Raw genomic sequence first — 13,805 nt, 5'->3', positions numbered from 1 at the left:
TCCATGTTGCATTTTCCGTACACCCACCCCCGTTGTTTGTTTTTTTCTTTTTTAACCCCGATTCGCAACATCCCGCCCTGCAGGGGTAATATGGTCAGCTCTGGTCTTTTCAGGGGTGTTTACTGGTTTGTTGTGAGTCACGCACATATCAACAAAGGGACTAACACGATGAGGTTGCGGGGTTTAGTACAACAGAAGAGCAACATTAATTTACTCTAGCAGATCTTCATCTTCACCCGATGCAAAAGCTCATCGTGGGCTGATGTCATGGTGCTACTCGCCTGCGACCCGCCTGCCTGTTAAGGGAAAAGGATGGCCCTGTAATTATTCCCCTTTTGGTCATGTCGTCCGAAGGCATCCAATAGTCTGTGGTTTGCGGGGTAGCTAGCGAATAGTTGGGCATCTAAATCGTGAATAATACAATGGCACTATACTACTATGTAGCACGGGAAGGACTTCAATCCTAACATCTATTGATGTTGGGTGAACCTCAGCGGCGGGACTGAATTTTGGGGTTTGTATTTCAAGAATTGGGAAACAAGGGAGTGTCTAGACCTCGGGAGTTTCTATCTAGTCTTTTCAAACTTGTGATGTTAAGGTCAAGTACGGAATGGTATAGTTGTGCCGTAAATAAAAGACAAGGACAAAAAAAAAGAAAAAAGTATTATACTTAGCATTCACTTCTTGATACTGATTAATGGCGCGATTCTGAGACTCAGTAATACCAGTGCCGGGGCACGTGAGAATGCGGTGAGCACGCACATATAGGTAGTAACCGTAACCCTACACTCCTACACAAGTACATACCTACATGGCAGATTCCATGCCAAGCTGTCGAATAAGCGTTCAGATAATCGAAAAAGCTTGACATCTCGGCTCCACTCAGTCAGGGGGGTCCTAGTCTTTGCATACTAACCTGTCTAGGCACTTGCGCGGGTGATGGCATCGTGGACAGCCGTGGAGAAAGTTGGGGAAGCTGGGGATAGCTAGCTTGGCCATCGTTCTTCTAAGGACTAGGAAGCTAAGCTAAAAATTAGCTACCCATGTGGGTGGGTTGGTGGGAGATCCCAAGAAGGCATAATGTCCGGAACACTCTCCTCATGCCGCACGGGGAGCAAATTCCATGTGATATCAAGTGGACGTGAGATCGAGGTTGGAGACTTGGTTGTCCATATCATCGACCGTCCCACCTCGCTCGATCCGTCTTATACTCCCATGGTCAAGCTGCACCGAAGCTTCAACCCCGAGAGAAAGAGAACGACACCGCGGGAGCACCTTCAACAACTACCTCCTCCTCAATCTTCGCCATGTTTTTCTTTAAATTCCTCATAGTTGCTTTGGCGCCGGCAACTCTCATTGCTGAGAGCGCGCCAAGGACGGCATCGTCACCGGAACTAGACCTTGATGCATTGCTTGCAAGACACAACTTAGCATTGGTTCCTCGATCAGACCTTACAGATGCCTTGACTGAGCTCAATGGTCTCCTCAGAAAAAACAAAGCCCAGCAGCAAAAGGTTCCTCTGTATCCACGGCAAAGCAACAATGACACCAACTCTGGCTCAAGCTCGAGTTCAGGCTCTAGCTCAAGCGGCGGCCTTGATCTTGGCGAAATTTCGGGACTTGGTGATCTAGGTTCGATTCTTGAAAGTTTGACGAAGCTCGTCACACAACTAGGTGACATCGGAGGTTATCTCTCGGCCCTTCAGCAGTTGTTGAGCGATGAGTTCTTGCAGGCCCTGCACGACGCCATGGTGTATCTGGCTGACACACTTCGTCCTCCCATCCCATCCATCACCAGAAACATTCTCACCAAGACGGAGCCTTTGCTCGACTTGATCGGGTCTTTGGACCTGGAGGGTATCATAGATGAGATCAAGGGCATTGACTTGAAAGGCATTCTTAATGCTCTATCTCCTCTACTGCAGCCTGATGCCATCAAGAGCGTCGTGAACCTGCTGAACAATGCTGGGGAACTTCTGACAGCAGACACCGTCAAGGCGCTGAAGTCATTGCTTGCCAGCGCACAGCCCCTCATCGACAGCCTGGGAGACCTTGACCTTAAGGGAATTCTCGATGCTTTTGCGCCATTACTCACGGCGGACTCCGTACAGGGAATAGTTGGTCTGCTAGGGAATGCCGAAAAGCTCCTCACGTCAGATTTCGTCGACCAGACCAAATCTCTAATTTCTGGAGCCGGTCCTCTCCTAGCTAGCCTCGGCAAGATTGATCTGGAAGGATTAATCGATCAGATATCCCCTATTCTGAACGAGCTCGGCCAACTTGACCTCAAGGGTCTGTTTGACTCCCTCAGCCCATTGCTCACGTCAGATTCTATTAAGGGGATCATTGGGCTTCTCGGAAACGCAGAAAATCTCCTTACTGGCGACTTTGTGGATCAAACCAAGTCCCTAATCTCAGGGGCAGGGCCTCTCCTGGATAGTCTCAAGGACATTGATCTAAAAGGCCTTCTAGACAAGGTCGCGCCGCTCCTTGACAGCCTCAGCAAGATCGACCTTCAAGGGCTCCTCGCGGCTGTTGAGCCATTACTGACGCCTGATTCGGTTAAGGGAATCGTTGGACTCTTGGGCAACGCCGAAGACCTGCTGACAGCTGATTTCGTTGACGAAACTAAGACGTTGATATCCGGTGCCGTCCCCTTACTATCCGCCCTAGGTCAGATCGACTTGGACAGCCTTATCAAACAGATAAAGCCCCTGCTGGATACTTTGAGCCAGATTGATATTGCCGGCCTCATCAAGAAGGTAGAGCCTATCTTAGACGCGGTTAGCCAGATCGACATCGCCGGTCTAGTCAAGCAACTCACGCCGATCTTGAATGCGGTGGGCAAGATTGATCTAAGTGCCCTTGTCGACCAAATAGAGCCCATCCTGAACGCTGTTAGCCAAATCGACATTGCAGGCTTGGTCAAACAAATCACGCCAATTCTAAACGCCTTAGGGAAGATTGATTTGACTGGTCTTGTGGATCAAATAGAGCCGATCTTGAATGCCGTTAGCCAGGTTGACATTGCAGGTTTGGTCAAGCAGATCACTCCAATCTTGAACTCCCTAAGTGAGATCGACATCGAAGGGTTGGTCAAACAACTTACCCCTATTTTGAACGCCGTGGGAAGCATCGATCTAAAGGGTATCTTCGATGCCCTCTCACCACTGCTCACGCCAGACTCGGTAACTGGCCTGACGGGTCTGGTTGGTAACGCCGAGAAGCTCCTCACCAGCGACTTCGTCAATGAAACCCATACTATCATTGACGGCGCAGCGCCGTTGGTAGGAGTCCTAGGAGAAATTGACATCAAGGGCCTTCTGGACCAGGTCAAGCCGCTTCTCAGCATGTTAGGCGACATCGACTTTGCTGGTCTCATCAAGGCTGTCAAGCCCCTTCTCAATTCCTTGGACAAGATTGATGTCCAAGGAATCGTCGAACAAATCACACCTCTAATCACGCCCACTTCGGTGAAGGGCATAATGGATCTGCTGGGTAATGCAGAGAGCCTTCTGACGGCTGCGTTCGTCTCGCAAACCACGGAGTTGATAGGCGATGCCACACCTGTAAGTTTATCTATCCTGCCCTATCTTGAACGAGTATAAAGGCATCTCCGTTGAATGACCATATGCTAACCAATACTCCTGCACAGATCGTTGCAACGCTGTCAGACTTTGTTAATGCAATCCTTCAAGCAATGCTTGGGAATAATGACGGATGAGGTCATGGTTGACCTCAAAATCATATTAATGAAGGGAAAGAGACACGGACAACCTACGATGAATGGTATGCATAGTTAATGAGTAATAATGAATCCTAATGAATACCCGTGGCCAATGAGCCATATAGTATTGCAGCTGAATACTGTCGGTGACCTGCAGCAAGCTAGCACATAGGTACCTAATGAATAGAGACACCCGATAGGTGGCCAAGGCTCGATCAGCTCGGACTTAGGACGGCGGATAGGTATGGATATTCCCCCTGATCCACTAGCTACCGGGATGGATGTTGTGCATCCAAGGTTTGTAATCCATGAGGAGATACCTTAGGCACCTACATAAACTTGGTAGTCCTGGAGGTATGCATCCTTCTAACAACTAGGCATGACACCCTTCCGAGGTTCGGAACGAATATTCGAAGCGAATGCCGACCAATTTTACCGACGGCGTATATCCGCTCTCAAATTGCGAAATCCAAAACCAGTGGGCCTGGAGTCTTACTAATAAATCATGAAGTAAAGCTAGAAATAAAGCTAGTATCTAGTATAAAAGCACAAGTAGGTATTTGGTAGGCGATATCCTTCATCTTGTGTTGTATTGCTCCCACCCCATCACTAGACTCGTATACCAAGCGGCAACAAGATGTCTCTCTCCTCGTGCTGCCTCAAGGGCTTCGAATGGAGCGGCACGCCAACCGGCAAGGTTAGCAAACTCGGCGCCAACGACGTCTACATCGCGGGCACCAACCCCGACGCCGCCATCCTGATCGTCCACGACATCTTCGGCTGGACCTTCAACAACGCGCGCCTGCTGGCAGACCACTACGCGCGCGAGGCCAACGCGACGGTCTACCTCCCCGACTTCTTCGGCGGCTGGGTCGTCGACCCGGCGCCCTTCATCGACGGGGACTTCAGCAAGTTCGACGCCGAGCGCTTCCGCGCGCTGAACGGCCGCGACGTCCGCGAGCCCGAGATCTTCGCCGCGGCGCGCGAGCTGCGCGGCACCCACAAGAAGCTCGGCGCCATCGGCTTCTGCTACGGCGGGTGGGCGGTGCTCCGGCTCGCGGCGAAGGAGCACACCCCGCCGCTCGTCGACTGCGTCGCGACGGCGCACCCGTCGCTGCTGACGCACAAGGATATTGACGATGTCGCGGTGCCGGTGCAGCTGCTGGCGCCCGAGAACGACTTCACGTTCACGGCGGAGCTGAAGAGCTATGCGTTTGACACGCTGCAGAAGAATAATGTACAGTTTGACTATCGCTATTTTCCGGGCATCGAGCATGGGGCGCTGGTTCGCGGGGACGATAGGAAGCCGGGCGAGCGGATTGCTATGGCGAGGGCGAAGGATGAAGCTGTGAGCTGGTTTAACCAGTTTCTGCACTAGGTGTGGTGTGCCTATGCTGGTGTAAGTTATACCCATATGATGGGGTTCAGAAAAGGGGCATGAGCCAGCTTTGGAATGTTATATCCCGGGTTCAAGAGGACTAAACATCGCCGATGAGAAAAGCAAATAAATAGTAGGTGCAATACCTATTTTACCCCTGAAATACAGAGTGATGCTTCAATCTTGTTATCGTTCAACTACCTATATAGCAACGCTACCTAAGTGCCACGCAGGAAATTGCCCAAATCATGTCGTTATAAAAGCTCATAAATCCATCTTTGATCAAACACCATTACCCTCCCCTATAAAAGCAATCACTCAAACTTATTCTCCTCGTAAAACGTGCTCCTCAGCGGCAAATCCGCATCGAACCCCTTCGAGTCCTTCATATGGCGATCGAAGCTCTGCGTCGACATCTGCACCTTATCAAACAGACCACGGTCGAGCAGCGGCGCCGCGGGGGGCTGGCGACCATGCGCGCGCGCCTCCTCGACAGCGTGCGCGTAGTTGTGGTGCGCGAGGCTCGACGCGATCTGGAACGCGTTGCGGATCTGGCGGCCGTTCCAGCAGCCCGTCGAGCGCGCGTTCTCCTCGAAGTGCTTGCCGGCGAAGTCGATGATCTCGCTGTCCTTGACCACCAGCGTCGGCTCCCCCGTGATCGCGTGCCGCTGCGCCTCGATCTCCCGCAGCTTCGCGATGTTGAGGCGGAAGATCTCGCGCGTCTGCGTCTTGTCGAGGGGCGGGTAGTACAGCGACATGTGGATGCGCGACTTGAAGGCCTCGTCGATCGTGCCGACGCGGTTCGTGGTCAGGAAGAGCAGCCCGTTGTAGTACTCCAGCACCCGCAGGAAGACGGAGACGAGCGCGTTGCGCTTCATGTCGACCTTGGACCGCTGCGACAGGAACACGTCGGCTTCGTCGAGCAGCAGCACGCAGTCCCAGAGGTGCGCGAGCCGGAACACGTTGTTCAGCGACCACTCCACCTCGCTGGGCGACAGACCGAGGTCGCCGCAGGTGATCACAAACAGCGGCTTTTGGTACTCCATGGCGACTGCCTCCGCCGTCGCCGTCTTGCCTACACCGGGCACGCCGTGCAGGAGGACGACGAGACCGCGGCCCTTGTTCTGGATCAGATCCTGCGAGGGGCCCTCGCGCGACATGTCCACGTAGCGCCTCTCCAGCGACTTCTTCTGGAAGTGGGAGGCGACGAGGCCGCGCACGATGTCCTTGTAGTCCTTCAGGATCTTCAGGTTCTCGAAGACGCCCTGCTCGCGGCGGATGGGCCGCAGGAAGTGCGTGTTCACGGGCACGAAGCGGCGCTCGCGCAGGGCGTACGCGAACATGCGCTTGGGGAGCAGCACGAAGTCTTCGTCGCGGAGCTCGGGGACCTTCGACGCCGGGTCGTAGGTGCGTGTTTCCTTGGTGCGCTGGCGCAGGAACACGTCGACGTTGAGGTTCTCCCGGCGCTGCCACATCTCCACGCCGTCTTCCTTCTGCACGATCTCTCGCTGCGCGTACACGAGGTTTTGTCGCGATCCGTCCTGCCACTGCTGGATGTTCATGTCGTCGTCTTCGGCCTCGCATCGGATGTTCTTGGTCACTGTCAGCTTGTGGAACCTGGGCCGCCAGTCTGGGTTCTTCTGGTACGCTTCCGCCAGGTCGACGATCACGTCACTTTCCACAAACTCGGGGTGCCGCATCTTGTCCCTGTTTTCGTTGTGCAAAATCTCCTCATCAACTTCCGTAGTGTCGAAGGGCGGGTTTCTCGTCAGGGTCCAGGCGTTGTATGACTTGTGACGGTCTGAGAGGAGCTTCTGGAAATACTGGCCTTGCTTCTTGAGCGATTCCAAGAATTGTTCGTGCTCCTGTCGATAGCGAATGGGGAAAACTTCGAGAGACTCGATAAGCCGTTCGCCGGGGAAGGAGTCGAGCTCGAACTTGTGTCGCACGGCCCCAAATGAGTTGCCATCGTGATCAATGTAGTAGGCGAAAATTGTAAACTTAGCCTTCTTGTCTTGCTGCAACTCATCCGCGAAAAATTCCCAACCCAATTTCGAGGGGAATGACACCTCCGGCTCTGGAACCTCGACTCGGTAAATGCGCCAAACCTCGTGGTAACGGCCTGCGGTTTCCCCAGCAGCCGGCATGTGAATGAGATCTCCGACTCGGAAGAGAGACCACAAGTCGTCAAACTTCACTTTGTTCGTATCGTTTCCTTGGAAACGCGAATACAAAGGCATGACTTCCTTGTCGATGAAGTTGACGTAGCATCGCATGTCCTTGAGAGCTTCAGGGCTATCCATGATGCCATCTAAGTCCTCGGCATTGGAGTCAACCGATAGGAGCGACTCGGTGTCGCTCTCATCATCGTCGTCCTGGGAGTCAGCATCTTTGTCTTTGGTGTCTGCTCTCTCGATGATTTCCACTTCTTCAGGGGTATCTGTCACTTTCTCCGATCCAAACTCGTCAATCTCCTCGTAGTCAGCCCACTTCTCCTCTAGAGTGGCGAGAATCTCCTTCATCTTGGGCTGGAAGTAGACGAGAGCCTTGAAAGGCCTCACAAAGGTACGAGGAGTCGAGCGCTGCTCGGTGTCCTTGAGAAGAGTTGTGAGATGCCCCAGGATAGGCTGAGACTGGATGCGAATGCGTTGAATGTCAGTGTCGGTTCCCTGGGAGGTCTCAGCTCGCTTGTCCCTCTTGACCTTCTCCTGGGTTTCCTTCTTATACGGAGGGGCATAGACTTGCTCCCTCGCAACCCCGGAAGCAATCAGGTATCTCTGTCGGATACGAGCAATCTCGGCTTTGCGTCGAGCGGCCTGTTCACGTCGAATCTGGGCTTGCAAGTTGGCGCCATCTATGAGAACATCGATTGCATACTCAGGCTCGGACGGGTCATGGAAACGATTCTTGAAGTTCTCGAAGTTGACCTTGCGAACTTCGGGAATCTTGGGCCGCCATTTGGCTTCCGTACGATAACGGTCAGCCAAGATTCTCTCACGTCTTTCTGCTTCTTTTTGAGCTGCGAGCATGGCTGGGTCATTCTCTCGGTAAGTATGGCGTTGGTTTTGCGCAGCCCGTTTGCCGCCGCGACCTCTTGGTTTAGCCATGATGAGTTAGGTAGGGGATAAAGAAACTAACTGGGGAAGTGTAAGTAAATGAAAATCTGAAGTAAGTAGATGGGAATAAGACCGGCCTTAGGGTGAAGAGGTAAGTAACAAGGACGAGGTGGTTAGCAAGAACATACCGGATGTCTGAAGAGACTTGAAGCAATATATAGAGACCTAGTTAGTAGGTATGACATATGACAACGTCGGCAAGGCAGGCAGTGTAACCAATCTAGATCCGCCCTCCTATCTAAATCTACATGTTGGACTTTGATGCGGAGGTGGCATTGTCTGATAGGTATGCAGATGAGCCACAACCAACACTGCATGTAGATAGGTACTAGGTAGATGGAGAGAGGGCGGCTGAGTCACCGGCATACCTGCATATCCAGATACCTGCCTAGTATCTAATAGTAGTTAGATGCATAGAGCTGAATACAACGGGGAGGTTCCAACCCAATAGAAAGGTAGGTAGGTATGCACATGAAGTAAGGGATGAAACAGGCAGCTTTAGTCTTTCACATAGACTGTCCGTGCTAGCCCTGCGGGCTGTAAGCGCTAGCGTGAGAGATTCGAGATGTGAGATGTTCATTCTGTGGAGTTGATCTAGGCAGCATTGCACTGCCTGCCTGCATTTCTCAAACATCATCATACTAACTATCTCTAGAACTCTTTTGGTTGCCTCTGTAGATGTATTATCACCATTCCATTGAGATGCCCTCAAAACTAAACAGCAATGCCCTACTTACCTACCTAGTACCGGTAGGAGTTACGGTAACTGAGTGGGCGCCCTCCACTCTACATGTACATACTACTAAGGTACCTACTCCACTGCGATATGTCGATTTCCGTACATTGAGGGAAACCAGTCATAGCGGGGCCCTCAGATTCTCCAGTCAGTTTTCAACAACAGGACCCGAAAGTATCATCGCCTGGCAGTCTCCCATGAAGCGAAAGCTACCCAGCAGTCCCCAATTCATCCCTTCGTTCTTCACTCAAAGACGGTGCGGCCTCTCATGTACTCGCAGATAAACTTGCATAACTCGGTGCTCAATGTCTTCGTCTGGCTCTGCTGTCCCAAAATATCGCAGATATCCCGTAGGGTTTTTTTTTTTTGGTTTTTTTTTTTTTTTTTTTGTTGCAGGTGCCTTAGGCACCCTTAGCCATATGGCCCTTATGGCCATATATTGGCACTCCGCCATCCGTAGTTGGGAATAAAGCAAGCTTTCTTCCTTTCCTCTTTCTTCTTCTTGGTTGCAGATGTACTGCAACATTTTTTCGTATTTTTCCCAGTACTTCCAAAAGCTTCGTTGCTGTCCTTGATTGACCTTTCCAGGCGCGGGTCCAGTCGCGTGTCCGGACCTCAAAGGCGTCCTCTCAGATAGAACTGTGTTTACCAAACGAGCTAGGAGCTGTTCCTTTCTAACGTGACTTTGGCCTGGTTTACTCGCGGTGCGCTTCTGTAGTTCTACCATTGCCGTCCACGTATCCAAGAACCCTTTGGTGATCTCGACCTCATCATATGCCCCCGGGAAGAGAATGTTTAGATTGTTAGTGACTCGACCTAGCAAACCGATATTAGAGCACACATGATCCTCAATTTAGATCAATCATTGTGATTTACATGGGCTCTAACGTCCTCGTGGAACCACAACGGTTCTCGCACTAGGGGTTTTCTCTAGTCGGGGACCCACGAAGGCATCCCGTCTAACTCATTTTCTATGTGCCTGATAGCACATTGGACAAAGAGATCAACAGGCTTGAGGGCGGCCTTTCGGGTGATCAACTCAATCGTCACTTTATGATAAAGCGACTCTGCTGATACCGTGTAGTCGGCGGGTATGATAGCCTTATCAGGCGATATTGTGGTGCGGCCACTACCATCTTGCACTTCCATATCACTTGCCAGCGCCCCCAAAGCGTATACTCTGTCTCTATCATCCGCGCATCCCGCCTCGTGGATTTCCGTGAGAAGTTCAAACATGCGAAATCCCGTTCCCGTGTCGTCCTTAAGAATCGAAGACCTCCACATGTCCAACAGTAGCACTATCGAATCAATGACCCCCTCCCGGCTTTCTTGGAGGAGATGTTGAAAAAATCGCGTCCAAGGCACGCTGACTCGACCGCAAGTGATGACGACATGCGGGCTCAGAACAACTTCCTGGATAACCCATCGTCGGTGGAACCACGGTAGCTGTGTGATATAACCCAGTTCCTTCACAATTTCCGCTGTAACTTCACTAGACTTGGGCTGCTTCGCAAGAAGGTGTAGGCGACGTAAACAGTCCTCGGCTTCTTTATCAGCGCCTAGCCAAGCTATAACCGACAAAGCACTACGATATATTTGCTTCATGAAAGGGACCTGCTTCTACTTTTCATCGTTGTCGTCATGATTGCTGCAGAGGGCGTCTACCCAAAGAAGACGAGTCCCAGCAGGCAGTCTAAACCGAATCAAGGCATGGTAGAGGTTTTCGGTGACCCTCTTTGAGTAATAATGATCAAGGATTATTTCCTCGGTGAATTCAGGGCTCCCCCATGTGTAGGATAAAGCATCATACTCGGACATCTCTGCATCGTCAAGGCTGATCTCTTCCTAAGAACAACGAACCGGCGCAGATGGATCTATGGGAGGCTCTAACTTCAGAGCTCGTGTATGAGCTTCGGGAGAAAGTGGACTGATAGCAAATAGAATGTTAGCTCGTTGTAGCTCATGCTTATCAGCAAGCCCGTACGCTAGACACCTGGCGAGTTGATGCCATCTTAGTCTTAATACTCACTTACCAATACTCATACGGGACAAGATCAGGAAATAAAGTCTTGGACTTAGCCATGATAGCTCTAGACTATCCAGAGGGGCAAGGAAGATATGCAGACCTCGGGACCTACAGGAAGCTATTCATCGACTGATTAAGGTGCCTACATAATATGTTGGGAAGTATGGGAGGGGAACAAAAATTACCTAGGTAGGTAGATATCCAATTAGACAGCAGAAAAGCAGTACCATGTCACTATACTCCAATATCACCCAGGATCTCAAACCGGTTAGTAGGACTGAGTAATCCTTTCCATTATATAGCCCAGGGAACGAACACGTACATATCGTTCGGCCGACGTAAATACCCCGAGAAACAATGATTGGGGCAGGCTTCAGCGAAAAGTGGAGGGTCGGATGGTCAAGAGGGTACTAAGTCATAGGTGTGCGACTGTTGCAGGATAACTGCAACCAAGAAGAAGGAAGATGACAGGAAGAAAGCTTGCTTTACTCCTGACTACATTGACGGAGTGCAAATATATGGCCTAGTGGAGCCTATGGTGCCTCAGGCATCTGCAACAGCAACTAAGGTGAGCGCCAAAACGAATGATGGTGTCCAAAAATTTAGAATTTATTGAATTGATGAAAGGGGGAGGAGAGTGGGGAAGAAAACCAAAGAGAAAAAAGGGGGAAAGGAGGACAACGACAATAAAATATCACACTTGGTCAAAAAACATGAAAAGAATGATTATTTTAAATTAAGTTGATATGCTTCCAAAATCTCTACTGTCTACATATCTACCTAGGCATCTATATGATCGAGAAAGGTCGGCCGCTCGCATGGTATTGTCCAACGTCATTCTACTGCCAAACCATACAATGTCTTGTAACCTAGCAGGAAGTACCTAATGTATGCTTTCAAGCTTGCACCTTTGGTTGCCTCACCCAAGGAATCTTCCCGGTCCTGCCCTTGAACGGGACGAAGTCGAGGATATGCGCCTTGGAAACCGGTTCCGTGAGCTCGTTTATCGTGATCTTCTCCATGTTCAGCCACGGGACGACCAGGTGATCCAGCAACCAGTACGACCAGCCGTGCCAGCTGAACAGCCGCGTGATGACCCTCCCGCGCTTCTCGATCTTCCGCGCATCCTCTATCTGGCTGTCCTGGAAGCGCTGGAACGCCTTCTCGATGGACGCCGTCGTGATCTCGGCGCCGCTGTTGAAGAGGTCGTACAGCTCGTTGACGAGGGTGGCGCCGCACTCGATGCCCTTGTTGGCCGCCATCCCGAAGATCGGCGTCATCTTGCACACGGAGTCGCCCAGCATCACGATGCGCCCGTGGTACCACTTGTCGATGAACCCCTCCTCCGCGTTGGCGAGGTGCACGGAGCTGCGGTCGCACTTCTCCCAGATCTCCTTGAACTTGATGCCGGGAAAGACCTGGACGTCGAACCAGCGCCTCGCCGTCGCCTCGAGCTCCTCCTCCGTGTACTTGTGGCGCAGCGTCGTCGGCTTCGGCAGCGCCGCGTACAGCCCGAAGATCATCTCGTCCTCGCCCGCGCAGAACTGCGAGACCATTCCCGGCCCGTGCGTCTCGTTGAACACCGTCCGCTCCGCGCCCTTGACGTACGGCGCGATCCCGTAGATCCCGAAGAAGCTCGCCACCATCGGCGACGTGTCCGACGGGTCCTTCTCCTTCGCCTTCTCCGTCGCCGACGCCGGCTGCGCGTGCCGGTTCACGGCGTCGCGCACCCGGCTGTAAACGCCGTCGGCGCCGATCACGAGCGTCCCCTCCTCGACGCTGCCGTCCTCGAGGTGCACGCGCACGCCGTCGTCGCTCATCTCAATGTCGGAGACTCGGGCGCTCGTCCGGATCCGAGTCTCTCGCTCGGGGAGGTGGTCGTACAGCAGCCGAATGAACTTCCATCTCGGAAATCCCAGGGCTGGGTATCCGTGTCTAGTTGAAACCCCCCATGTTAGCTGAAACTTTTTCTAGTGATGGGGGTGTGGCGGGGTGGTGAGTAAGGCATGAATGACTAACTGTGCTTCTATCGATTGGGCCATGCGGTGTCGAAGTACGACCCGCCCATTCTGCCGCAACATTTGCTTGTCCGTAATGGTTATGGTCTCTTTCAGGGCCAGCTCGTACAGCCCTAGCTGGTCTAGCAGCCGAGCCACGTGTGGGAACAGGACAAGCCCGGCGCCCTTGGGAGCCGTGACCTCGGACTGCTGCTCGAGAACCACGAAATCTATGTTGGCTCGGGACAGGGCATGTGCGGTGTATAGGCCCACCAGGCCACCGCCACAGACGATGACTCGGGGTTTCTGGGTTGTTGTGCTTGTGCTGACCATGTTGATAGTAGTGATGTGGGATGTCTTAATGATCTGAACCTGAGATGTAAACGTAGATGAACCGAGGCCATAGCGTAGTTAAATACACATCGGATAGGCCACTGCTCGTCCTTGGACGGGATGCAGATCGGAGACTAATACGAATACGTTGGGATGAAGGGATGAACGAACGAAGCTTATCACGCCACGATTTTCAAAAGATTCGGAACAGAGTTCGACTGATCATGGGGACCAGCTAAGGGTAGGGGTTTGTTGGAACATGCGGGACGGCGCGAAACATCCACAGCTATGCCTCTCACATACATGTAGTACATGCATAGTGTAGAAAACCTACAACGGTAGATTGATAATGCGGCGTAGTGCCCATGTACGAAAGACTCTAGACTACAAAATTGCACATCCACCAGGGCGGTAAGGGTCAGTATATCTGGTACACTAAGATAGGACCCCCTGGTTCGTTAGTCTTTACCGTCCTGCCGGCGAAGTACCCCG

General features: G+C 52.1%; 5 protein-coding genes across 5 annotated transcripts; 2 read left to right on the top strand and 3 right to left on the bottom strand.

Moving 5' to 3' along the window:
- Nucleotides 1-763: 763 nt before the first annotated feature.
- Nucleotides 764-4,014, top strand: GGS25DRAFT_303183 (uncharacterized protein). The gene is made up of 2 exons (XM_049257664.1): nt 764-3,569; nt 3,656-4,014. Exons 1-2 carry the CDS (start codon nt 1,308-1,310, stop codon nt 3,722-3,724), a joined length of 2,331 nt encoding a protein of 776 aa, XP_049117217.1. The 5' UTR covers nt 764-1,307; the 3' UTR covers nt 3,725-4,014.
- Nucleotides 4,015-4,364: 350 nt separating this feature from the next.
- Nucleotides 4,365-5,105, top strand: GGS25DRAFT_522252 (dienelactone hydrolase family protein; the record flags this gene model as incomplete). The annotated part of the gene is made up of 1 exon (XM_049264194.1): nt 4,365-5,105. The coding sequence occupies one exon, from the start codon at nt 4,365-4,367 to the stop codon at nt 5,103-5,105; it is 741 nt and encodes a 246-aa protein (XP_049117216.1).
- A 175-nt stretch (nt 5,106-5,280) lies between these two features.
- Nucleotides 5,281-8,610, bottom strand: GGS25DRAFT_303169 (uncharacterized protein). The gene has a single exon (XM_049257663.1). The coding sequence runs from the start codon at nt 8,210-8,212 to the stop codon at nt 5,420-5,422; it is 2,793 nt and encodes a 930-aa protein (XP_049117215.1). The 5' UTR covers nt 8,213-8,610; the 3' UTR covers nt 5,281-5,419.
- Nucleotides 8,611-9,887: 1,277 nt separating this feature from the next.
- GGS25DRAFT_514541 (heterokaryon incompatibility protein-domain-containing protein) lies at nt 9,888-11,040 on the bottom strand (the record flags this gene model as incomplete). The annotated part of the gene is made up of 4 exons (XM_049263001.1): nt 9,888-10,542; nt 10,582-10,775; nt 10,818-10,884; nt 10,991-11,040. 4 exons carry the CDS (start codon nt 11,038-11,040, stop codon nt 9,888-9,890), a joined length of 966 nt encoding a protein of 321 aa, XP_049117214.1.
- Nucleotides 11,041-11,801: 761 nt separating this feature from the next.
- GGS25DRAFT_302967 (putative dehydrogenase) lies at nt 11,802-13,522 on the bottom strand. Its single transcript, XM_049257661.1, has 2 exons — nt 13,003-13,522; nt 11,802-12,918 (listed from the first exon to the last, which is right to left on the bottom strand). The coding sequence occupies exons 1-2, from the start codon at nt 13,311-13,313 to the stop codon at nt 11,880-11,882; spliced, it is 1,350 nt and encodes a 449-aa protein (XP_049117213.1). The 5' UTR covers nt 13,314-13,522; the 3' UTR covers nt 11,802-11,879.
- Between the last annotated feature and the right edge of the window lie 283 nt (nt 13,523-13,805).

The sequence above is a fragment of the Hypoxylon fragiforme genome (assembly GCF_022984875.1).
Source record: "Hypoxylon fragiforme strain CBS 206.31 chromosome Unknown GGS25scaffold_5, whole genome shotgun sequence".
NCBI classification, from domain to species: domain Eukaryota; kingdom Fungi; phylum Ascomycota; class Sordariomycetes; order Xylariales; family Hypoxylaceae; genus Hypoxylon; species Hypoxylon fragiforme.
The sequence above is the reverse complement of the archived record's forward strand: the minus strand, read 5'-3'. Positions and strand labels throughout refer to the sequence as shown.